Source organism: Equus quagga, chromosome 19 (assembly GCF_021613505.1).
Source record: "Equus quagga isolate Etosha38 chromosome 19, UCLA_HA_Equagga_1.0, whole genome shotgun sequence".
Taxonomy (NCBI): Eukaryota; Metazoa; Chordata; class Mammalia; order Perissodactyla; family Equidae; genus Equus; species Equus quagga.
The window spans coordinates 16,807,752-16,834,239 of NC_060285.1; the positions used below are offsets into that span (position 1 = coordinate 16,807,752).

The 26,488-nt window shown below is 49.3% G+C and overlaps 1 protein-coding gene and 1 long non-coding RNA gene across 2 annotated transcripts; both read left to right on the plus strand.

Moving 5' to 3' along the window:
- The first annotated feature begins 1,318 nt into the window (after positions 1-1,318).
- Positions 1,319-5,393, plus strand: LOC124230447 (uncharacterized). The gene is made up of 3 exons (XR_006886181.1): positions 1,319-1,606; positions 2,403-3,765; positions 5,264-5,393. It is a non-coding gene; the product is annotated as an uncharacterized LOC124230447 (long non-coding RNA).
- Positions 5,394-15,360: 9,967 nt separating this feature from the next.
- CKAP4 (cytoskeleton associated protein 4) lies at positions 15,361-24,556 on the plus strand. Its single transcript, XM_046646641.1, has 2 exons — positions 15,361-15,792; positions 22,079-24,556. The coding sequence occupies exons 1-2, from the start codon at positions 15,361-15,363 to the stop codon at positions 23,405-23,407; spliced, it is 1,761 nt and encodes a 586-aa protein (XP_046502597.1). The 3' UTR covers positions 23,408-24,556.
- The last annotated feature ends 1,932 nt before the right edge of the window (positions 24,557-26,488 follow it).

The window sequence follows — 26,488 nt, forward strand, 5'->3', positions numbered from 1 at the left end:
TGACAAGCAGTTCAGGTGTCTTGACAACCAATTGTCCCATGCTCAAAATTCAAGCTAACGCTAAAAATAAAGCACAGTCACCGTATTTTGTAAAGGAACTGTTGAAACCAATGTCAAGACAGGAACATCCTCTGTGATAATCACCAGCTCCCCCCAACCCCTGTTTGTTCTTAAAGAATCTGAAAGAAGAGTGGTGGTTTGCTTTTGATTTTGAAAGAGGGGGAAAAAACCCCAGGACACAGGAAACTTAGGTTGAAAATGGACTGTACTGAGCATCTTAGCACATGTTGACTTCCTTCGGAGAACCCTCAATATCCTCTGTTGCCCAACCCACCAAGCGGTCTTGCAGATGCTCACGGTACCCTGCAGGGTGGTGCAGAGCTAATGTCCTGCACATTTCAAATTGGGGTTATTGTCAAGTTAGGGTTATTGGGGTTAGCACCAATCATTAATGCTGTATATTTTGTTATGCACTGGAGAGAATCTTGGCAGCCACAGCCAAAGAGAAGCTTTAGGAAGGGAAATACGAGAAATACCAGCTGAACCCATGCCAGAGAAAGGAACACAGAACTCGAGACTCCTGGGTGTCTGGCCCTGGAATCTTTAAGGGGCCCAAGCCCACAGGCTGCTCCATCCCCCTGAGTGCCATCACCCTTTCCCCCCACCTCTGTTATAGCCCCAGTGAGCTCGTATGGGGGTTACTTGTTCCATAAGCTGTGAGTTCTTAAGAAACTTAATGTTTACGTTCTTAGGGATTGTTGCTTGTGTATTTTTCCAATTTTGTATAGCTTCAGCATCTGGCCCAAACCAGGTTCTCAATTAAATTTAAATATTTAAACGTAATAGAGGAGGATAAAATGTTTGCTCTCCACCAACATAACTGCCTTTTAAGAAGAGTAGATTTGGTTTCAATGAAAGATCCTTTTGTTCACTGGGCACCTGGAAGGGCCAGGAGCTGAGTCTGGAGGTTGGGGCTTGAGTGGCTGAATAGCTGTGCATCACAGAGAGGAGAGCCTGGAGCTGAGTGTGGAGTGAGGGTGGGGTAGGAAGGCAACGGGTAGGGAGGGAGGGAGAGAGAGGATCCAGGGAGATATTCACAGAGCACAGCAGCCAATAAATAATACATCTCCAGGACCTGGTGGCCCAAGGACTTTGTTTTGTTTAGTTTTCAGAAGGCTGTTTAACATTCACGTTGAAGTTGTTTGAGTTTCCATAGCGTAAACCTCTCCTCGCCCTCCCATATCTTGGACAACATGTTCACGTTCAGAGCACCTGTAGTGTGGGTTTTCTGTAGAACCCAGGAAGGGGCTGAGGTTCCATCTGGGTCAGGGACACAGAGGTGAGACCATTTCCTGAGTGAACTAGTTCAGTGGAGTCAGAAGAAGCCAAAAGAAAGTAAACAGGTGACAATCTGGGGTGAGGCTTTTCAACCTCCCTTAGGATACGAATTTGAGAGTTTCTAACTCATGTTATCTTATGGGGCAGAGAGATTACAGCTGACCTTCGGAAAGATAGGCGACAACGTAGGACAGTGTAAGAGCCAATGAAGGGAGCAAACATCAGTGCCAGAGCTTAGGGACAGGATGCGGAAGTTCTCCTGAAAGAGGTAAGCCTCGAACTAGCCTTGAAGGATAGATCTACTGCTTAAAAGAAGTTTATTTTGTATATTTATACATATACAGTTATGTATATAATTATATGTAAATTATTTATCTATTTTCTTCTCTTAGTCAGGAGGGTGGAGTGGATAGTGTACTTTGGCTCTGAAATCAAACAGCCCAGGCTCTCAATCTTGGCTATCAGCTGTGTGACTTTGGGCAAGTTACTTAAGCTCTCTGAGCCTGAGTTTCTTCATTTGTAAACTGGAGATAATAAGAGTATCCACCTCATAGGGTTGCTGTGAAATTTAAATAAAATAATTTGTGAAAAGTGTTTCGCATGAGATAAATACTGAATAATATTCAATAAACGGTATCCATTTTTATGTAAATTTATTGAACACAATTTGGAAAATATGGAGAAAAGCAGAACTAAAACCACCAACAGTCCCACCACCCAAAGAAGAAAATTTAACCTTTGGGGTCTATCTTTCTAGTTTTCAGTCAATGCCTAGTTTAGTTTGCCTTTTTTCTTTTTGTATTGCCAGTCATTCTGAAGATAAAATTTAAATCCTAACTTTTATTTAGTTAACATAAGAATTTTTTCCATCTTATTATAATCTCTTCAAAACATTTTCAATGACTGTGATACATTAAGTGGAACTGATGTATTGTAATTTACTTAATCATTCTCCTATTGTTAGATATTTGTGTGGATTCCAGGGTTTTTTTCCTATTCCAAATAACTTGGTGATGAACAAGTTCATGCATAAACCTTTTCCTTTACTTGGATTGTTTCTTTAGAAAAGATTCCCAGAAATGAACTCACTGATGTAGAAGGTATGAACAGTTTTAATGCTCTTCCTTGTTGTCAAAAGAATTCAGAAGGCATCCGGAGGAGGGGCTTCTATCTCCAGACTCGTCCCTTACAGCCTCTTTTTGCCTCTTTTCCAAGAGGAGGAGGAAGAGGAGGAATGTGACTAACTAGTGCCGGGGGCTCACTGAGTCACCTTTGCCAGCGGGCAGGGTCGCCAGGCAGAAAGAGGTCTGGAGGCGGGTATAGCTTTCCTCGCCGGTGTGTTGAATGCAGTCTGAGAGAAACGCTGCCGCAGAGCATGAACTTCTGGAGGACACCTGGACATTCTCTTTGTTCTCAGAACTCCCATGTGGCAAGCAGGCCTGGGACCCCTCCTGGCCTCTGCCAGGGCTCCTTGCCAGGCTCAGAGGCAGATGCACTTTCTCTTGAGATTCATCTCTCTGTGGCTCCATCTCATCCGGCACTTATGGATATGCACTGGATCACCTTTCCTTGCCAATGGCTGACCCCATATTCATGGTCGGGGAGAAGGCTGCCCTCTTCATTGTCTAGCCGTGACCTTGCAGAACAGTTTCATGCATCAGAGTTCTGCTTTGAGGTGCAGAGCCTAAAGCCCAGCTAAAAATAAAGCTCCCCCTTGGGGTTTTGCCTCCCTGGGGGACCACCAGGGATGTCTCTCCATTTGTAAAGTAGGGATAATGGAAGTTTCAGGTGGGCTTGGGTGCTCTTAGCGTCTCTGGCTGCATTGCCCAAAGTTCTCTGGATTGCTAGTGACAGAAATCCAGCTCAAGCACCTTAAGGAAAGTGGTGTGCTGGTGAATGTTTAATAAGTGGCTCTCCAGGGGAAAAAAAAAAACAAAACCCTGAGTTGGAGTGTTTGCAAATTTCCACGGGCTAGAAACTCCCCCATGACTGTAAATACTTCTACCAGGGCCCATTTTGAGCTCCAACCCATTTAATAACCAGTTCACAAAATTCCTGAAAATTTAACAATAGGCTCTTGCCAGACAGAAGGAGCCCACTCTGGTGTACACTTAAGGGAGGGGGATGATTGACTCATGTCATCAACACGTGGGAAGAGCAGGGACACAGAAAATGACCTCAGGAATGACAGGAACCAGGGAATCTAACGCCAACAGGATTCTCTCTGCAAACCAACCTATTTTTTTCCATCTGCAGATATACGCTCTCCATATTTCAAGAGACATGACTGCTGGCAGCTTCCAGAGTCACATCCTCACTGATTCACGAGACAAAAAGGAGGGCTTCTCCTCCAGCCAGTGCTAGTTTGAAAAATCCTAATGAAGGGTTGACTAGTCTTTACCTGTTGCTTTCCCCTTGGATGAGAGGGTAGGTGTGCTGCCTGAGGATCCTGGGGTCTCTCAGAAGAAGACGGGGACTTGCCTATCAGACAAAACCAATAACTTCCATTACGGTGACCATCTCAATACCATCAGCACTTGGTTCTCATTTCTACTAGTCTCCAAAGTGGCCGGATCCATGACAGCATGACAGAGCTGTCTCACCCTACCTGCCTTGGCATTATGTTGTACAGTTTTTTAAAAGCTCAGTTAATTTCATAGGCAAAAATAATAACCCATTGGTATTTTAAATACTTCTATTTCTTATATTACAAGCGAGGTTAGCAATGTGTTCCTATATGTTGAATAACCGTATTTCCTCTTTTGTGAATTATTTTCATCTCTTATGTTCACTTATCTCCTGGAGTTTTAAGGTTTTAAAAAAAATCTCTTCATTCACAAATATTTACTGATCTGTTATTGCAGGCCAAGCATCTATAGACACAGGAAACACAAGAGCAAACAAGATAGACAGGGTTCCTATCTTCAGAGCACTTACCCTATTCATATGGTCTTTTTAGATGATAATATATTAACTTTTGCTTGTCGTATTTACAGCAAATATGCTCTATGCTGTCCTTATTCTTCAGTACAGCAGTCGTACATTTTCATGTAGTTAAATCTGATCTATTTTCTCCTTTTAATAAACACTTTTTCTTCTATGCTTAGAATTCCATTTCTCCACCAAAATTTCAAGATATGATTCATTTATTTAATTATGTTTGTAGGCTTGAAACTTTTGTATTCAAGGATTTAATTCATTTGTAATTTGTCATAGAGTGGGGGGGTTGAGCTGAGCATCTAAATTGGTCATTTTTTCCAAACATTTAACTTATCGAAGTCTTCCTTGCTCGATTGATTTGTAAAGATGACAGACAGAACTTTGATCAATGGAGAGATGAGGTAGGGAATTGATGAAGGGCAATTGGAGTTGCTCGTTTAGGGAACTGGTCTGGGAAATGGAGGAAGGGGGAGCTGCAAGCCATTAACGGGGGGTGGAGTTTGTCTGGAATAAAGGGCCCATATATTGTAGTGATTCTTAATACGGGATGGACACACCTGTCGACTGGGGCGCTTTAAAGAAGTTCCCACGCCTGGGCCCTACCATTGGTAGGTCTGATATGAGGCCGGGGTTCATCTATTTTTTACAAGCTCCCTGGGCACTGCTCCCTGGGATAAAGCTAGTCAGATAAGTAGGGAGCAGATTGAGAGAGGTGAATTTAGCTATAGGTCCAGGAAGCCTGTGAGGGGAGAGTAGAAAGAGCGTGGACTTTGGACTCAGGCAGATATAGGCTTCAATCCATTTTTGCCACTTGCAGGCTGTGTTATCGGGTCAGATCACTGGCCCTCTCTGAGTCATATTTTTCTGCCCTAAATAGACTTAATAATATTTACCTAATGGGGTTGTGATGATTCAACGGGAAATCAAGTATAAGATGCCTGGCTCAGCACCTGACGTTAATTAACTCTCCCTTCCTCCTCTTGAGGGAGCCTCCGGCTCAGGCCAGGCCTGCTTCGTAGCCGCCTTCAGGATGAACTGATGGAACTGACATTGCCAGAGAGAACATGCAAATACTCATCAGGATGAGAGATGGAAAGAGGTGCATGTTGTCCTTTAATGCCAGAGGTTTCAGAAACCTTCAAAGAGCCTGTCCCTTTTTGGGGAGGAACCCTTCTTCCTTGGAGAAATGGAGAGCAGCTTTGAACTTCACAAAAGCCTTGCCTTCATAAGCTTGGCAAAGGCAAAATCGGGCTCCACTAGAGGACCCTTCGGCTCAGTAGCGAAGATAATCCCAGCTCCTGGGCAGCTCAAGCCTGTAAACCAAGGACAGCTGTTGTGAAAATAACACAGTCATAGTCATTTTTATTAAAAAACAATTCTCATGCAAATCTGTTTACAGAGCAAAGAATCTCCTTTCTGCGGGATGGAAAATGCTGTTACTTCTCAGAAGATCCACTTGCCTTAAATTCATAGCATTCATATTCATTTAGTGAGCTGACAAATATTTATTGATATCAGTTCTGTTTGACAACTACTTTGGAACCAGCCTCTGCATAGTACTCATTTAAAACTGATTTTCCATGCTACCCTGTATTACAAATCGACATCAAATATTTATTTTAGGATTGAGTGCTAATCAGTATCCCTTGGAGGTCATCCATCCAAGAGGCAGTAAGGACTGGTGGAAAGGGAGAGGGGTTTGGAATCAGACACACGTGTTTCAAACCCTGACTCTTGATAATCTGGGATGAGCTGTGTGATTTTAGGCCAATTGCTAAAACACTCTGGGCCCCAGCCTTATTTTTCTCTAAAACAAGAATGTCTTTTTTACTCTAAAGCCAGTGTTCTCTTCCTGGAAGGGTGGCATTTGGTTGGGTGGAGAAGAGGAAAGAGGTTATTCATTCTAGAAGACGGGAACTTGCCTGGTACCAGAGAGGAGAGAGAAAGAGGCCAGCCTGCCCACGGGGGAGGGTGTGTTTGGGAACAATGAGAGAGAACATTGGGACAGTAAAAGAAGGGCCCTTCTGCTTTGTACATGGGTCACATGGCAAAAGCCCAGGCTTTAGGACAGGTGTCTTGGAAGTTTCTAGATGATGGAAGGGCTTGAGCTGCAGGGGCTGGGTGCCTCAGGAGTCACATTGCAACTGAATTGAAAGTTTTCTATGAGTAGAGTTCTTGTCTGCTTCACCTTCACTGGACACCAGAGAAATGGATCAAGAGAGAGATGGTTGGGGCTGCCTGGTGATACAGTCGTTAAGTTCGCACGATCCACTTTGGCGGCCCAGGGTTTATGGGTTCAGATCCCAGGTGTGGACCTACATGCCGCTCATCAAGCCATACTGTGGCGGCATCCCATATATAAAGTAGAGGAAGATTGGCACAGATGTTGTTAGCTCAGGGACAATCTTCCTCACCAAAAAAAAAAAAAGAGAGAGAGAGAACAAGAGAGAGAGAGAGACAGTATTTTTTTCACTTGAAGAAACAACAAGGAGACTTAGGATTATTGAAGCAAGAGGGACTTAAGTTAGACAGTAATACTGACTTCCTCACCGTGAGAAAAGGATAAGATTATTCTACCTCACCAAGGAGTCTCCTTTCTAAGAGATTTGAAATCTCCTGGTTGGCGAGGCTCAGAGAGGAGTTCATTAGTTCGTGAGTGACACTCAATCTCTTCCAGATCCTGGACACGTCTCCTGAATTACTGTGATGATCGTTGTGTTTGAAAGTTTCCTGGTGAACTCTGAGCTCCCTCACTCTCATCTACCCTTTTCTAGGCAGAAGCCTCTTCAGAGACTAATCTGAGTTACAAACAGCAGGCTCCTAGTTCTGGCCGCTGGATCCCAGGTGACACCAAAGCCGATGAGGATGCTGGGCCCAGAGCCCAGGCGCTTGCCCTTCCCCTAAGGGGGGCCCAGGACTGATCAGAATTCACAGAATCCAAACTGCTGGACTCCCCTGTCTATCTTTTTGAAGGTTGAGGAATTCAACCAAAGTGATTTTCGTTGCATTTACATACAGTTCTCCTATCACTTTAAGACGTAAGGATTTTCAGAGCAAAAGGCCAATGTAAGGAAACAGTAAGTCTCCAGTGCAGCAAAATTTGAAGGGATTGCCAGGTGTTAATGGTGAGGGAACATCAGCCTGCACAGGACAGTGCGAGTCAGTTCACCAAGCAGTCACTGAGCTCTTACGAGGTGCCAGGTCTTGGGCTGGATACTGGGTGGTGGGGGTGGCAGAGACCCAGAGATAATAGTGACGATGACAATGACAACAATAACAGCAACATGTGCCGAGAGCTGACTATGGGCCAGGCATTGTGCTCATTCATTTGTTTATTCAATAAATAGTAAGGGCTCCATAAATATCGTTGGATGAATTGCTCATCGTCCCAGCTATACTGGCCTCCTCTCTGCTCCTCAGATGCACCTCAGGGGCCTTTGCATTCGCTCCTTCTCTACCTGGAAGAAGAATCTTCCAGATATTTGCATGGGCTGGCTCCCTCACTTCCTTCAGGTCTTTACTCAAATGTCACCTTCTCAGAGAAATCTCCCTGATCTCCTAATCTAACATGGCACCCCCCTCCAATCCCACAGCCTCCCTGTTCCCCTTTCCCCACGTTACATCCCTCCCTTAGCACCATCTAGAGTACACTGTTTTACTAATGTGCTATTGCCTGGTCTCCCTGTTGGTGCAAAAGCTCCATAAGGGCCAGGCCTTTGGACTCCTTTGTTCACTGCTGTCGCCCCCTTGTCTAGATCATGTGCTCAAATTTGTTCAATGCATGAATCAGATGAAAGAAATACTTTCTCAGTGTCAATCATCCACCCAATAATAAGCACTAAGGATGGTGCAGTGAATGAGGCAGACAAAGTTTTTGCTCTCCAGAGGTCCACAGCCTGGTGGGGATAAGATTTTATGCTAACTACATAATAATCTCCATTTTGCCAAAATAGAGCATGCTGGGTGCTTTACTGATATTACTTCACTAAAACACCACCACAACAACCCTAGGCCATTGGTACTATAAGCCACAGTTTACAGACACTATTTTAGTTTTTTCTATAGCTGAAAATCCACAAATATGCTCTGAATTGTAGAGGGGCTGGATTGATTTAGTTGGCAGATGTTAGTGACAGTTACGTGTGTGTAACTGACAGTTACAGTGGTCTTTTTTGTATTCATGACTTCCGATGGTCCTGCAAAGTATTCATCCTACTCTATAAACGAGGAAAGTGAGGACTAGAGAAGTTAGATAACTTTCCAGAGCCACACAACCCAGTAACTCTTCCACATAGGATCAAACCCAATTCCTATCCTTACCACACCTCCTCATTCCGAGGAACACGAACGAGGGAGAGACTAGTGGAGGGGGGAGAAGTGGTCCAGGGACTAGCTTATCCTAGGGAAGGAGGCAGCTGGGACTTCCAGGTTGGAGGGCTGGGGAGAAGAGCTTGAACAAAGAACAGAGGCTTGCAGGTGGCTGCAGGGCAGGGAGAGGTAGGTTGAGTAGAATCCTAGGTGGGAGGGGAGGCATCGTTTCCACACCCCCGTCCCACACACATACTCTTGGTCATTGTGGCTTGATTCTAATAAGGAGATATGGGAGGTTTTTGAGCAAGGCTGGGACAGGATGAAAATGGTCTCCGCGGAGTAGAGTTTTTACAGCAACTTCTCCATCCCATTCACTTAGGAATCCATCATATCCACACACTTTGTCTATTTTTTTTGGTTAAATTAGCAACATACATTTATAACATCCTCTCTGAACCTATCTTAAAACGCTGCATTTCCACATAATACCCACTTCTACTAACTTTCAAAACTTTGAGACTTTCCCCAAACCCTCGCCCACTAAAGAGTGGGTACCCTAACAGTGCAGGCTGCAGAGAATGAGAAGCCTCGCCTTGTAAGTTAGGTACTGTCATATCCATCCAATCATCCATCCATCATATATTGAGCGCCTCCTACAATCCAGGCAAACTACCCGACCCTAGGGATAAGAAAAGGAACAGATCACAGTCTCTGCCCTGAAAGCTCGAGGGTGGATGACAGTAAGTCATCATGGTGAGTGCTAATGACCCATCTGGGAGCTGGGGGAGCACCAGGAAAGGACACCTTATCCAGGTAGGGGTGGAGCCAAGAAAACAGTCAAGGAAGCCGAGCTCCTGAGACAACACGGCAAATTAGGGAAATTGTAGGAATGTCCAGTCTGGCTAAACACAGGGTAGGAAGAGATTCGAGGGAGAAATGAGGCTAGAGAGAGAAGCAGGGGCCAGATTATGAAGGACTTTTCAATATCATGCTAAGGCAGGAGTTCTCAAAACATATATATTTTTTGCCTACAACACACCTAAAGGGTAAAACATACATCCACCAGCAGCATGGTGAGAGGAAGCAGTTGTGGAGGTGAATTATCAGTGTCAGAGATACAACCCTGCCCAGTCCTTCCCAGTTTGAGATTCACGATGCTTATTAAGAGTCTGGATTTTATCAGAAGGCTGACTGGCCTTGGATAGGCGATTTCATCACACTAGGCATTGTCTTCTTATCTGTCTGTACATTCACGTGCTAGTGGAGAGTGGGAGCTCTAGGATCAACTGCCTAGATTCTAGCCAGACTCCTACCATTCTCAAGCTGTGTCACCTTGTATGAGTTGTCCACCTACACGGATCATTACCACTCTGTGCTTACATCAAAGGCTCACTGAGGATGGAAGGAGGTAACACATGTTAAGCTCCTGGCATAGTGCCTGGCACACAGTAAGTGATCAATAAATGTCAATTTACTGTGATATTGTAGCTCCCTTGCAGCCTAACAGTGTTAGCAATCACCCTCTCTTTGTCATCACCATCCCCATCATCATTGCCTTCATCATCATCATCATTACTATTATCGCCATCATTCCCATCATCACCATCATCATTACTATCATCGCCATCATTCCCATCATCATCATCATCATCATCACTATCATCGCCATCATTCCCATCACCACGATATTGAAGTTCTAAGAGAACATTCCTCACTGGGTTCCTCTCCTCCATTGTCCTTCCTTGTGGTTGTCTTATGAAAGAGAAGGCCCTATGTAGAGGAATTTTAATAATGTGAAGTTCATAGCATTTATTGAGCTCCTACTATGTGCCAGCACTGTTCTAGGTATGAGGGATACCAGAGTGAGCTAAATAAAGTTCCTACTCATGGAACTTAAAGTCTAATGAGAAGAGACAGGCACTAATAATCAAACAAGCAGAAATACAGTATGTCAGAGAAAATGAATACTATAGATAAATGTAAAGAAGGGAAAGAATGATACAGTGTCTCGGGTTGGGCGCTTATTTTATATAAGACGGTCAAGAAAGAACTCACCTAGAGGTGACATTTGAATTGAGGATGTGAAAGACACTGCCATGTGGATACCTGGGGGTAAAGTTCACCTGGCACAAGGGACAAAATCACAAAGGCTCCAAGCTAGGCACACACCTGGCATACGGAGGAGCAATAAGGGGGCTGTGTGCCTGGACAGTAGTGATCAGGGGTCGAGTAAGAGGGAACGGGATCAGAGAGGCAGCGGAGGGCTGGAACACGGGGGCATTGGGGACACTGTAAAAACTTTGCCTTTTAGTCCGATTGACTTGGAAAGTTATCGGAGGGTTTTGGAAAGAGGTGTTACATGATCTGACATATTTTCAGGGATCACTCTAGCTTCTGTGTTTAAAACAGACCACAGGGCAGGAAGCGCTTAAGCAGGGAAGCCAGTATGGGGTTATTTCAACAACCCAAGTGTGAGTTGGTGGTGACTTGAATCATGGGTAGTGGTGCAGGTCACGAGAAGAGGGAGATGCTGGATGTACTTTGAAGGTGAAGCCAACTAAATTTGCTAATATATTGCATTGGGTGGGGGTGACGAGTGAAAGAAAGAGAGGAGTGAAGGATGATCCCTGAGCGACTGGACGGATATGTGCTGGAATGAGGGAGACTATGCGTGCAGGACAGGTGGAGGAGAAAATCAATTTCATGTTCACATTGCCTCTATAGTGTAGATACTCTAATTATTTTCCTCAAAAACTGGGACTCAGTGAAGTAAAGCTTGTGGTCGATAAGTCACTTTGGTGCTGCAAACTCCAAGAAATAATGCCCTTACTGCATGGAGCTATAGCATCTGATACTGGGGAGCTCCTGGAAATGTGAACCCCTGAGGCTGGGAGGGGCGGTCCTAGCTCTCCAGAGCCAACTAAAGGAGGCCCCCATCTCTAACACAGCCTGTTCGCAGGGCATTCAGGCTCATGCCTTGGCCTCTGGGGGTCTTGTCAACCTGGACCAGAGACGAGGCCATCAACAGTAACAGGGCCTTTCTATTTAGGCATTCTAACTGAAATGCAGAAAACCAAGAGGGCTGCAGGTTTACAAAGCTCTACTTTAGAATTCATGATCCATGTAGTCCAAGAGCGCTCAGGAGCGCTTTGCACAAGCTGGGGGAAAGGAAGAAACATCTGCGGGCTCCTCCTCATCTCCACCCACATTCCTGACCATCTCACAGACTTTAGGAGGATGAAGTGGAAAAGAGATGGAGGAGAAGAAATCAGGAGGAAAAGAAGGGAAACTTCCTCTAAATTCACGCTTGCCAACTCAGAAAATGGGGTAGAATGGAATTCTCCAGAAAGAAACCCTGCTGCCTTCCTGTTCTAGGAGACACACTTCATGACTGCTTCCCAACCTCCTCCTCTGGGTGTAGCCAACCACCACAGTGGAACCACGCTTCAGGGGAAAACACTGCTTGCTTTTTCAAGTTAAACACATCAGAGCCTGTGGTCTATAAACCACATGGGGTGGCGGGAGCTCCAAAAAATAATGATGAAAGAAAATCGTTGAACTCTAGACATAGAAGCTTTCACTCTGTGACTCTGCAAATTGTATTAGCCACCCTTCATTCACTGAGCCTTGCTACGCGCCCCGTAGCAAGACCATGTCTTTCATTTAATCCTCACAACAACCAGGTGAGGTTGTTCTTATTACCCCCATCTCACAGATGAAGACACAGAGGTTCAGAGAGGTCACACTTCCTAGTCAGTCATGGAGCTGAATTTGAACCCAAGTCAGTCTATGCCAGAGCCTATATCTTAACCATTATATTTCACTACCTCCCAGAGGAAAGGGACAGAGGAAAACACTGAAAATAGTAACAGTCCCGTCCCCCTACACTCGATTCTTTCAGTGCTCAGTAGAGGCAGAAAGTTGAGAAACTTTCCATTCTTATATCTGGCCTACAGTCCGAATCAACTTTAAAAATTTTAAATAATTATTTCTGATAATCAGATGACTATTTTCTCTAAGAAACAGATTAATCTAATAATGAGAAAGAGCTTTAGAGGTGCAGAAAGGGTGACCTTGAAATCTAGAGGGGAAGTTAAATACACCTCTCAAGGTCACAGAGTTAGTTTAGTGGCAGAACGAAGGCTTAAAAAGCAGGGCTCCTGCCTCCCAGGCCAGAGCTTGGCTGGGCCGCCAAAGCCACTTCTCAAGTTATCACGGCTCTGCCCCGACATGGATGACTGTTGGAAGGTGGATGATTGCCTTTGTGTGTGCTAGAGATTTGAAACACAATCTGAACTTGGCTGAAGTTTTTAAAATAAGATTCTTCTAGCACCTTCTGATGAGTTAGCCTTATGCTTTCCTCAGCCATCTTTCCCCACGCCTGGGTCAGAGCGGTGTGCCCTGTTGAACTAGGATGTTCCTACTATAGCTCCCAGTATTTAGCTGGAGTGGGGACGCTCCTTTCTGTCTGGGACAGATGATTATATTTCTAGTCCAGAACCTGCTATAATTTACTCCAGCCTCCCAGACTAATAGAGACTGTTCTGCCTGTCTGGCTGGCCCCTACCGATTTCTGCAATCTGGACCCACTCCACCCGGCTTATCTTTCTTCCCGACATCGAAGCACACACCCCCATGTCAGACAGGTGTCCTGGGCTCACCCCATTTCCGCCACAAAAATATCCTCCCCGCTCTCCCCCTATGCAAATCCATTCTTCAAGGCTTTGTTCAAGACCTTTCTGCCCCGGAAGACTTCCTCATGTACAGCCCAATGATTTGCTTTCCAAGTTCTCATTACATTTATATTTGCAACGACATAATTTAGCCCTCAAAACGTTTCTGCACATTTCTCCAAAGGTAACGCAGGCCCCCGGAGGGCAGGCACACATGTGTTCGTTCATTCACCAGAGTTTTTTAAAAGCATCTTATAAGCTGAGATACAGAGAAAATAGGCAGTGGTGGTTCCTGTCCTTAAAGGAGACTGCGGTAGTTTTCAGACATCTGCCTGGCACATAGTGGGCCCTCAACAAAGGTTTGCTATAGTGACCTAACATACATAACGCCTCTTGATGCAATTATTTGCTGTCTCTAATTCCGTGAAAGGTATCAGGTGGTGTTAGAACAAAGGCATCATGAAGAGGTGGCATCTGAACGAGGCCTTAAGGGCAGAGAATTTTTTTTAAAAAACACAATTGGGAGAAGGTTCTATGCAGAAGAAACAGCGTTCCTACGCAGTGCCAGGCGCACACAGTGCCAGGCACACACCAGATACCAGGTTTGGAGGAAAGCAGCTGAATGGAGCTGAGGTCTGTCACTGCCCCAGCACCAACCAGCCCTATTGAGCAGGCAAGTTGCTTCATTTCCCTGGGGCCCCGTTTCCTTCCCTCTCCGAAGAGATTAAGCAGCACAGGCTCTAAAAGACACAGACCGAGGTTGAAATCATGACTGTGTGCGACCTTCAGCCAAGCATTTAGGGTGGGGACTCAGCCTCAGTCTCCCTCCTATAAAATGGGTAAAATAATTCCAACTTTACGCGGTTTTTGTGAAGTTGTAAGAACATATGAAACTTGCTAAGCACAGTGCCTGGCGTTATCCTATTTCCTTCTACCAAAGTAGGGGTGACACCTCTGATCTGCCTCCCTCTCGGTGCGGCACACACAGCACAGAGCCTGTCCGCAGGAACGGCTGTGGACAGACTGCGGGACCCCCTAAAGACAAAATGGACTTGAAACGGCTTCAGAAAAAGAGTCGACAGTGGACTGACTGGGCTGTGGGACGATCAATACACGTGTTCCCTTGAACAGACTTCATGCAGTCCAAGAATCTTTGCTAACTCTCCCCAAACATGCCTCCGAGCCGAAGGTTTTTAGCCAGCCCTCTTGGCCTCCGCCTTCAAACCCCAGGAAAGAGACAAGGCCCAACCCGGTGGCGGGCTCGAGGGTAGGAAGGCGGGGTGGGGGGGGGGGGGGGGGATTTCCCTAACTCCCTGCCGAAAGGCACGGGGAGGTCTGTTCCCGCCTCCTGACTCCCACTCCCAGGGGCAGGACTCCCGGGGCGCCCCCCCTCCGTTTCCTCTCTCCGCACAAGTCGAAAAGGGAGGGGGTTCGCACTTGGCCCACGGCACCGGGTCACCCCCGGCTCCCCTCCCTCCGACCCGCCTGGCCACCCCCACCTCGGCCGCCTATCCCCGGGGCCCCCGTGGCCCCAGCTCAGTCGCCAGTCCCAGCTCCTGTCTACCCAGCCCTCCAGCCCCTCCCTTGGGTCCCCTCGGCAGCCGGCCCCCGCCTCCGTAGACGCAGCCCCGCCGCCCTCCCCATCTCAGCCGCCTCCTGCCCCCTCCTGCCGCGGCCTCCGGAGACCCCGCTGGGACACCCTCCCCGGCCGGGGCCCGGGAGACCCCGCTCGGCCGCCCCCCGCGGCAGCCCCATCCGCCCCGCGGGGCCGCCCCCTCCTTCTTTGGGATCGTGGCGGCAGGGGGAGGGGCCGCCCGCGGGCCCGCGTGCGTGGCAGGCTCTCCCGGCTCGGCTCTCCCGGCCGCCCTGCCCGGGAGGCGGGGTCGGCGCGGCGGCGGCAGGCCCCCTCCCCCGCCCTCCGCGCCCGGCCTCCTCCCTCGCCCGCCCGCCCGGCCGCCCGCTCGCTCCCGGCCGCTCCGACGCCAGCAGCGCCCGCGTGCCGCTCGCCCAGCCCCGGGGAGCCCCAGGAAGTTTCCCGGGCCGCGTGCCCCGCTCGCTCGCCCCGCAGCCCGCGGCCTCCCCCGCCGCCGCGCCCGCCATGCCCTCGGCCAAACAAAGGGGCTCCAAGGGCGGCCACGGCGCCGCGAGCCCCCCGGACAGGGGCGCCCACCCGTCGGGCGGCGCGGATGACGTGGCGAAGAAGCCGCCGCCGGCGCCGCAGCAGCCGCCGCCGCCCGCGCCGCACCCGCAGCAGCACCCGCCGCAGCATCCGCAGCCACCGGCGCACGGCAAGGGCGGCCACCGCGGCGCCAAGTCCGCCGCCGCCGCCGCGTCCTCGGCGTCCTGCTCGCGCAGGCTCGGCCGGGCGCTCAACTTTCTCTTCTACCTCGCCCTGGTGGCGGCGGCCGCCTTCTCGGGCTGGTGTGTCCACCACGTCCTGGAGGAGGTCCAGCAGGTCCGGCGCGGCCACCAGGACTTCTCCCGGCAGAGGGACGAGCTGGGTCAGGGCTTGCAGGGCGTCGAGCAGAAGGTGGGTACCCCCGGACCCCCAGCCCCGGCCGCCCGGCTGCGGTCCCCGCACTCCCAGCCGGGCGGCCTCGTGCCCTCCCGGCCGGGCCCTTCGCCCTGCCCAGGCCTTGTGGCCAGAGTCGGCCCCCTCCTCGACCAGCGGCCCGGATGCCCCCACCCCGGCGCCCTAGATCCGAGGCAGTCCCCAGACCCTCTTTGTTAATGGCCGCGGAGGAATCGGCCCCCAGGGATGGACCGCGGCTAGGGTGGTCAGGCCGGCCGGGGAGGGTGGGCCAAGGGCCTGTCACAGGACATTAGCGGTGACCTGTAAGGAAGCCGGCAGGCTCTGGGGAGCCCATTCTTTTTGGATTAGGAACCGCTGAATGGGCAGAGTTGTCTGAAAAGGAGGTTGGAAGGGAAGCCGGCGCATCCCTGGAAGCCTCGGGCAAGGCCGCACCTCAGCTCTCCCAGTGGAGGCATCTGAGCCAGTTTTTAATAGACCCAGAGCCCGGGGAAGGAGAGGCTAGTAATCTTATTCATTTGCGAAGTTCAAATGAAATGTTACATATCTGGAGGCCCCTTGTCCGTTATTGGTCCAGTGTACCCACGTGGGCTTTTGAAGTAGTGTATTTCAGCTTTAGAGGAAAGGAAGGGCCAAAAATACTGGGTCATCCTGGTGAATAATACCACGAGGCACATTTATATGGTGTTTAGAGGGCTTACTCATTTATTATCTGATTCTCATAGTAACCCCGGCAGGGAGGGAGGACTGGCTGTTTGACTCCATTTTCCAGGCGGGAAAATTGAGGTTTAGAGAGATTCAGTCAACTGTTAAGACTCCAGCGGGGGAGCAGCGGACTGCATGAGAATGTCTACGCCAGGCCCAGTTCAGGGTCCAGAGGGCCTGTTTCAGGTGTGGGTGGACCCACCTTTCAACGCAAAGTTGCTTAGGTTTCACCCTTTCTGTGTTTTTCCCACACCAAGTGTGGCTCCTTCAGTCTCATTCCTCCTCCTCCGTCCTCCGCTCGTGTCATTGCTCAGTGAAAGTTGGTTGCATGACGGAAACAAAAAATCCCGCCACGACTTCTGAGCCCGGAACTGCTGCCTCCTTTTCCCAGCATGCTGCCTGCCCTGCCAAGTTTCTATCGACTTTTGTGGGGTATGCAGGACTAGGAATTTCCTCTTAAGACTGGCAGGGCAACTGGAATGAGTCAGCCTACTCCATGCTTCAGGCCAAGGGAGGTGACTTCTCGAAGGGAATTAAGTAGGCAGCCCTGCTTTGCCTGTTCTGAATGTCAAATCGTTCTTAAAAAATAGACATACTGCTGGCCTGTACTCACGAGCTCCTCCGATTCCTCTCTTTCATCTACCCACCTATTTCTCAATCAAAATGTTTGTTGATGTCTGATAGTCAACGGGCTCTGCGTAGGAGGGCTCGAAGGTGCAAAAGACACAAGTCCTACTTGTGAAATGGCACGTTAGGTATGTTTTGATGAGAGTAACTGCTCTGTGAGTTCAGAAGAGAGCGGGTGTGGAGTTGGCCCCAGCCTGTGTCCAATGGCCAGGGTCCCGCCAGTCTAGCTTTAGCGGGTGAGCGATAACTGTTGAGAGAAGGGATGAAGGACACGCAGGCAGGGGTATTGTCTTGAGCATCTTTGAGGGACAGCAGGTGGCTGCCCTGCCCGCAGCGGGTAACATTTAGGAAGTAGTGAGAGGAGAGATTGAAGCTGAGGCCCGGGTGGGGAGGTCTTGAATCGGGGTTGAAGAAATTGGGCTGTCTTCTCTCTGCTTCCTCCCTGCCCCTCCCTCGCTCTCTCCTTTCTGGTCCCCGCCCCTTCTCCTTCACAGCTGTGTACAGATTCCTTCCCTCTCTGGGGCTCAGTTTTCCCATCTACGCAGTGAGGGGAGGGCTCCGTCTAGATTTTTAAGAATCTACCTGGCTATACGCCTTGTTTAATTCAGTCCTGTAATCAAGCTATTATTTAGTGCCTCGTATTTATTGTACACTCATCTCTTTTGACTCTCACAACAACCCCAAGAGGTAAGTACTATTATCACGCCCCTTTCATGGATGAGGAAAGTGAGACCCAGGGAGGCCAAGTAACTTTGTATGGTTACGCAGCTAGTCAGTGGCAGGGCTGGGCTTCAAACCGTAGCGAATGCCCACAACACTCTTAACCACTTGTCTTTTCCTTTTGTTATCTTTCCCATGCCTTGCCTGGTATGTAGTAGTTGCTCAATTAATGCTTATTCCATTGACTTGGAACTCACACCCAGAACAGTATTAGGATTTGCCACCGTGTGTGGCCACTTCTGTCTGTGCCTCTGGGGTGGCCAGTAAATGCGTTATTTGGCATTGATGAGTGAGTAATGATGGGTCCTCTGACAACTGAAATTTGAGCCCTTTCTAAGTCTGTATGAGGCTTGGCCGGGGGCGAGGTTTGGTCCTTAGCAGGGACTTATACTTACAGTATTATTATGTGTTCAGTGTGGGCCAGGCTTTCTGTGAAGTGCTGCCTAGCCACTGTCTGAGGCAGGTCCCGTTTCTTAGCTCCATTTCACAGATGGGCCAGCAGCCTGGAGCCGTTGTGTTACTCATTCAGAGTCGTACATAGACCCTCTGTGGTGGAGCTGGGATTGGGGTCGGAGCAGTGTGACTCTGAAGCACCCTCCTCCCCCGCCCTATTGGGTGTCCTCTGTCTCTCGTTCTCAGATGCTCTCGGGATAGGGAAGTGGCCCGCGTCTTCTGAGTGGCCGCAGCAGGGGCAGAGCGGCTGGCCTGGCCTTACCTGGACGATTCAGCGGGCACCGTGGGTGCCGGGCTTCAGGAAATGCTGGCGGTTCAGTTGCAGACCCTCTGTAGGGCCCGTGTTGCCCTGGTGGATCCAGGGTGGCATGCAGTGGTGTAGGAGAAGGCTGAGGCCTGGCCGGGCTGGTGTAATGAGACTGGGGGCTGTGTGTGGGAGAGCGAGTTCTCTGGTCCTGTTACACTGTCTCCTCTTGACTCTGGACGAGGAGTCAGGGCTTCGGGTTTAGGCAGCATCTCCTCCAGGCTCTCAGTGCACTCTGAACACACACATCTCTAGAGGTTAAGAGCTCAGGTTCTGAAGCCACACATTCTGGCATTTTGATCCTCAGCTCTGTGACTTTCCAGTCTCTCATTTGTAAAACAGAGATCAATGGGAGCCTCCACCTCATGAGATTATTACGAGGATGTAATGAGATGATGTCTCTGAAGGACTTTGATTATCGATGCACAGTAAGTGCGCTTTGAATGTCAGCTACCATTCCCCACCCCCCCCCCCCCCCCCCCTGTGAGCTCCTTGAGGACAGGGATGCTGTGCTAGCCAGTAGTTTCCCTCTGGCATCTTGCACACCACTTAGTGGGCACCCCACGTATTTTGGGGGAACAGAGCATTCATTGCATATTGATGATATTGAGGTCTTTGTGTGTGAAGATGAACTCACACCACCATCCATACGGGGACCTTTTCTGTGTTCATAGTGTTGGGGGTGGATTTGACTTCATCCATAATTACTGACCTAGTCCCCTTCCTAGCTGTTTGTTAAGAGGCAGCCCAGGTTAGGGGTGACAGTCAGGGACTAGAGGGGAAATAGACCAGCTTGGTCTTCACCAGGCTTTACTCTGTTCATTCATTCATTCTTTGATTCATCAGAGACCACTGAGGAAGGCCGGCCCTGCTGTGTGTGCCGTGCTCCCCTGTTCACGCCACTGTTCTGAGTGCTGTACGTGGAACAGGCAGGCGCTCTGAGCCAATAACCTAGTTTCAGAGGGGAGCTCTTTCCAGTACCTTCTCCAAGTGTCCTTTACGACTCAGGTTATATTTGGTTGAGCAGGGAACTTGTCTATTCTGGAGTCCCTGAGAACCTTGTTCTAATCTGTCTTAAAATCACAGACTGGTGGAAGCCAGAAGGGACTTGAGAAACCTACTTGTTAAAAGACGAGGAGCTTGGGACCCGGAGAGCGAGTGTGACTTACTCGTGCTCCCAGAGCTGATTATTGATGGGGCTGGAACTGGACCCGAGGTGTCTGTTCATGTTCTTGAGGCGTTTTCACTTGGCACTGGGCTGAGGATGGTCAGGAATCTCCAGGCTTCTGAGTGACTTCAGAAGAAAGTCTAAACAATAATGAAGACGATAGCTATTGTTTATCGATCATTCACTATGTGTTAGGCACAGTTTAACCACTTTACAAATATTAACTCACTTAATCCTCACAAGACAAGCCTATGAGGCTGGTACTATTTTTGTTCCCATCCTGCAGCCGAGGAAACCAAGGCACAGAGATGCTAAATAACTTGCCCAAGATCACACAGCGAGGATGAATCCAAGCTAGGATGTGAACATAGGCTGTCTGGCTCCAGAGCCCATGCTGTTTATTCTTTAACTTCTTATCATGGAAATGTTTAAACATAAGTCAAAGAAGGGTCAATATAATGAACGCCAGTTTCAATAATAAGCTTTTTGCTATTCTTGTTTCATTGCATCATCGGCCCTCCTTCCCCCATTTTGTTTTGTTTTTTGGGGGCTGAAGTTGGAGTAGTCTGAAGCACCCTACTCCCCTGCCCTGTTGGGTGCCCAGCTGGTCTCTTTTGTTCTCAGATGCTCTCGGGATGGGCAAGTGGCCCGTGTCTTCTGAGTGGCCGCAGCAGGGGCAGAGCGGCTGGCCTGGCCTTACCTGGACGATTCAGCGGGCGCCATGGGTGCCGGGCTTCAGGAAATGCTGGTGGTTCTGTTCCGCCCCTGAAGGGCCTGTGTTGCCCTGGCAGACCCAGGAGATGGTGAACCAGGATCTAATTTTGACTGACACATTAGTTCCCCTAAAGTATTTTAGGGTTTATTTCTAACAAATAAGAGTTCCTTTCTTTCCCTTCCCTTTCCTGTCCTTTCCTTGCTTCTTTTGGCAAAACACAGTGTCTTACACCTAACAAAGTTAACAGTAATTCTGGATTATCCTCTAATCCCCAGTCCAAAATCACATTTCCCTGACTCTCTCAACATCTCTTTTACACTTGGTTTGTTTGAATCAGGATCCATGTAAGTCCACACGTTGCATCTGATTGATCAATCTCTTAAATTTCCTTTAATCTGTAATCGTTTCCTGTCTTTCCTCCTTTAAAAATGCCATTGGATTGTTGAGGATCCTGGTTATTTGTCCTGTAGAATTTCCCACCCTGTGGGTTTGGCCGATTGCATCCTCGTGGCTGTTCCTCTCTTGTACGGTTTCTGTGACTTGGTGGTTAGAGCTGGAGGCTTGATAGATTCCGATTCTTCTCTTTTTTTGTGAGCAAGCGTTCCAGGGAGCACCATGTGCCACACGTCAGGATGAAGCCCAGGTCATTAATCCGTATTGTCAGCCTTAGTACGTTAAATCAATTCCCAGGGTGGTTCCCAGGTCAGACCCTGTTGAGGGTAGAATGTATGTAGAGTGAATGTCTGGTGACAAACAGGATCATAATGTGTTCACAAAACCAGGGAATGCTAAGGGATCATTTGGTCCACTGATCATATTTTCAGATGAGGACAGTGACTTGTTCAGGGCCACATAGCTAGAAGTGGTGAGCAGAGACCCGAACCTTTGTCTCTTTCCTCCCAGCCCGGTGTCTTCTGTGTGACTCAGATTTTTCCCTATGAAAACTTGTGAGACTCTTTTAGTTGCAAGAGCTAGAAACTCAGCTTCAACTGGCTTAGAGATGGAGGGAGGGAGAGAGAGTTTATTGGCTCAAACTAAAAAGTTCAAGAGGAGATTCCTTCAGGTATAGCTGTATCCAGGGACTCATATTGTGTCTTCAGAACTTGATCTTGCTGTCTCTCGGTTCTGCTTCCCTCTGTGCTGGCTTGATTCTTAGACTGGCGTTCTTTGTGTGCTGGTCTGAGCTGTTTCAGGCTTTCCTTCATCCTATAGCTGGCAATCCCAGCAGAAAAAGGTTTTCTTTCTCAGTAGTTTTAACAGAAGTCCTGGAATTCACTTGTTGACCTGCCTTAGGCCACATGCCCATCCCTGGGCTAATCACTGTGGCTCCTGGTGGAGGGGGAGGGTGGGGAACAGAAAGTGAGGATTGATCAGGCCTGGGGTACAAACCACCCCTGGAGCACTTGGAGGGGCCCTTTGGGTGGTCCTCCAAACCACGTGGACTGTGTATGGAAGGGTGGTTCTTCAAGGAAAATTAGAGTGCCATTCTGGAAGAGGGGGGACCTGGAAGCTGGGCAGACACAGAGAGATACAGCTATGTTGCGTAAAACTCCTCAGCTCTTCTCAGCAGGTAACGTCTGGATTTTGGTTGCAGGTGCAGTCTCTGCAGGCCACGGTCGGGACTTTCGAGTCCATCTTGAGAAGCTCCCAACATAAACAAGATCTCACGGAGAAAGCCGTGAAGCAGGGGGAGAGCGAGATCAACCGGATCAGTGAGGTTCTGCAGAAGCTCCAGAATGAGATCCTCAAAGACCTGTCGGATGGCATCCACGTGGTGAAGGATGCCCGCGAGCGGGACTTCACGTCCCTGGAGAACACGGTGGAGGAGAGGCTGACAGAGCTCACCAAGTCCATCAACGACAACATTGCCATCTTCACCGAAGTCCAGAAGAGGAGCCAGAAGGAAATCAATGAGGTGAAGGCCAAGGTCGCCTCTCTGGAAGACTCCGAGGGGTACAAGCAGGATTTGAAAGCCTTGAAGGAAGTCGTGGAGGAAATACAAATCTCTATGAAGTCCAAAGAAAAGGACCTTGAGGCGCTGAGAAGCACGCTCCAGACCATGGAGTCTGACGTCTACACCGAGGTCAAAGAGCTGGTGAACCTCAAGCAGGAGCAGCAGAGGTTCAAGGAGGTGGCCGACTCGGAGCGCCTCACCCTCCAGGCCCTCACGGAGAAGATCCTCCAGGCGGAGGAGTCCACCGCCCGCCTCCCGGAGGAGATCCGGCGACTCGAGGAAGAGCTCCGCCAGCTGAAGGCCGAATCCCTCCAGCCCCAAGAAGACGCAGTCTTTAGAAACTCCGATGCCCTCGACGTGCTCCAGGAAAAGAGTCGGGGATTGGACTCCAGGCTCCACACCGTGGAGGACGGGGTCCACGCCGTGCAGACGGCCTCTGCGCAGCAGACCGCCAGCCTGGAGTCCCTCCTGGCCAAGAGCGAGGAGCACGAGCAGCGCCTGGCCGCCCTGCAGGAGCGCGTGCGGGGCCTGGGCGCGCCCTCGGAGGGGGACCAGGGCGGCCTGGCCAGCACGGTGAGGAGCCTGGGGGAGGCCCAGCTCGCGCTCTACGGCGACGTGGAGGAGCTGAAGAGAAGCCTGGGCGAGCTCCCCAGCACCGTGGAGGCGCTCCAGAAGGTGCAGGAGCAGGTGCACACGCTGCTCGGCCAGGACCCAGCCCGGGCGGCCCCTGCGCCTCCCCAGGACTTCCTGGACAGACTCTCTTCTCTAGACAACCTAAAAGCCTCAGTCAGCCAGGTGGAATCGGACTTGAAAATGCTCAGGACTGCCGTGGACAGTTTGGTCGCCTACTCAGTGAAAATAGAGACCAACGAGAACAACCTGGAATCCGCCAAGGGCTTGCTAGATGACCTGAGAAGTGATCTGGATAGGTTGTTTGTGAAAGTGGAAAAGATTCACGAAAACCTGTAAAGGAACTGTGGGTGGCAGGGCGTGGATTTAAAGTCCAGTTTCTTATGACCAAAAAATGTGTTCTTTTCTCCCTCGCGCCCCTCCCCCCACGTCCCGTCCCCTCCTCCGGGGCCTTGGGCACCACCTGGCACACCAAGGCATTTTGTATTTTTGAGGCCGGTTAATTTATTTGCGATTATTGCCACACGCCACTGGTTTCTCAAGTTTTCTGCTTCTGCTTTTGGTTGGTTTCCTGAAGGCCTGGCCGCCGCGAATCAGAGGTGCTTTTCAGAAGGGATGTCCCTAGTGTCAGGGCAGAACCGTGATGGCTTCAGCTGAGGATTAACAGAAGCAGATTAACTCTAACCTCAAAAGCCCTGCCTGGCTGGCAGATTTCAAGTAAAAAGAGTGGGGGGAGGAGGCACTTTTCTTTCTAATTGTCGTTAAGGAAAATTAATTTTACTCCTTTTTTTGTTTTATACTTCTGGCTGAAGTTTTAAGAGCTGTCACTCCCTTCTTGTCTTCCACTTTAAGCCGGTTAAAACCCATCAGTGTCACCTCTGAATTGGGAGGGGGGCAAGCCCCCCTCGGTTTTTAGTCAAAAAGAATCAGCTGCTTGACAGTCGCCTCCCTCGGGGTGGGCGTCTTTTCCACTCCTGAATCATCTCGTGATCCCAGAGGTAACTATGCAAAGAATCCAGATGGTTGTGAATGTGAAGCACGACACCCCACTGAGTGCCCTGTGGCGGACCTGTGTCACCTCTTGTGGGGTCCCCAAATAACACATAGGTTTGGAACCCCTGAGAGGGGAGTCCTTGGGTTCTTCCAGGAAATGTCTTATGAGGGCTGTCCCCAAAGGCGTGGGCTGTCTGCCTGGGGAGTGGAGGCCAAGTCGTCGTATTTCACCATGATGTCCGTGAAGAGGTTTGCTGTCCGAGCAGAGCCCCGCCTGTCAGTGAGGAGCGTGTGCATTTTCTGTAGTTGTTCCGTTTCCCTTCCCCTCTCAGCTGTACTGTTCTTTAACGGCTGTCTTGCCCTTCAAAAAAGAAAAAAAAAAAAAGAAAAGGAAAAGAAAAGAAAAAAAAGGTTTGTTTAGTTTACTGTGAAATGAACTGTATGGCTTATTTACAGTATTTTTAATTCTTAATAAACACTTGAGCTTTGTTACGACTTTTCCAGACTGGTTGCTTTCTGAGAATTTGGTCATTATGTGTTTTATTAACGTGGAGTATTCAGGGTTAGAAAGATAGGTAAGTTTTTAATTGTAAGACCTTTTGTTTCAATTCTGAAACCAGGATGGCCTCCCTCTTAGGCCTGGAGACACACTTTGGATTGACCATTAGCAGGTATGTTTCTCTCATTGCTTGACTTCAACTCTTAGCTGTGGTAGAGGGTCTCAACCCTGACTGCCCATGAGAGTCTCCCAGGAGCTTTGAAGGAACGCCTGGGCCCGCCCCCACCGACTCGGATTCAGTGGGTGTACAGGGGGCTGGCACTGGCACTTTGAACTTGCAGCCAGGTTTGCGAACCACTGTCTTAGGCCCCATAGTGCCCTTCAGCCCCAGCGCAAACCTGGGCGTGTTTCCTTTACTTCCCAGGTTGCCTTCCACCTGCCACCGAATAGTGACTGGTGCTGTTCATGGAGTACCAGGCACTGGGTTGAGCACATCACAGGCCTCTGTTGCTTCCTCCTCATATTCCCTGGAGGTAGGCAGTATCATTCCCCGTGTTGCAGAGGGGCAGCAGGCTGAGGGCATCATGCAAGATCATTGCTAGGAAGTGGCAGGGCTGAGATTTGGACCCAGTCCCTGCTCTAACTGTGACAGCATCCTCCACCTTCCACCGGCACCAGTGCAGGGCCACATTGACCTGGGCAGCCCCCGCTGTCCTCTGTTTCAGAGCCTGAGGCTGCAGGAGCTCGTTTCTCTCCCACCCAGGGAGTAGCAGGGGGCCAAGACTTGAGTGCGTATATAGCTTCATGCCCTCCTTCCTCCCTGGAGGGCCCCTTGGCTCTGAACTTCCGTCAGTCATTCTCTCAGTTATTCCGGGTCCCTGAGGCGGCCTCCCTAAGGCTTCACAACTCTGAGCATGATGTTTTTCCCAAAACAGTTGGCAAATGAGGATGGGCCCTTTAGAGGTGGTAGAAGTCATTTGTATTTTTATCTAGAAGTAGAAAAGTTAATATGTATGCTTTAAGAGCATAAACTCCCACGCATGGAGAAAATTAAATTCTGGTTCTTTCTGAGGCCGGTTGGTGGCATCAGGCATATTCTTGTTCTCTCTCTTGCCATCACTTCTGTGTCTTTAATCTCAGACTATGGAGTGGTTTAATAGATGGTCATTTAATATTATCGTAGAAAACATCTGTAAGGGTCGGAGAAATAAATAAAAATTCAGGTGGTGAAAATAAAAGGAATGCATTATGAATTCACACATTCCTGATGGTGAGACAGTTAACGGTAGATCTTACCCCAGATAACACTCACAATTCAGTTTTGCTCATGTGTCTCCTCATTCATTCAAGGAACATTTATTGAGCCCATAGCCAGACATTTTGCTAAGTATCAGTGAATTCAAGACACATGAGACAGGATTCTTGTCTTCAAAGGGCTTATAGCCCAGTGGGGGCGACAGTCATGTAAACTGGTAGATGTCATAAGGAATGACAGGTGCTATAGCCAGGTGCAATGGGGCACGGAGGAGGGAGCGGCCAGTTCTGCCGGGGTTGGGCTGGGGTGGTTAGAACAGGTTTGCAAAGGCCTGCGGGCAGTCCCTCGGAATGCTTCTATGAGTGATGGGAACCTTCAGGAAATGTGAAGTTGCCCTGTCCGTTGAACAGGGAGTAGGCACAAATTATTGAAGGTATTGATTAAGCTGCAGATGGTCCAGCACCAGGGTAAGAGGCTGCAGTGAAATTCCCCAGGCAAGACTGTCAGCACACTGGTGAGGAGACTGCTCCACCTCTTCCCATGTCACTTAGAATGGTGGAGATGGTGAGGATGGTGATGGTGATGATGATGGTGAGAGTCATGATGATGGTGGTGGTGATGGTGGTGGTGATGATGGGGATGGTGGTGACGATGGTGATGGATGAAGGTGAGG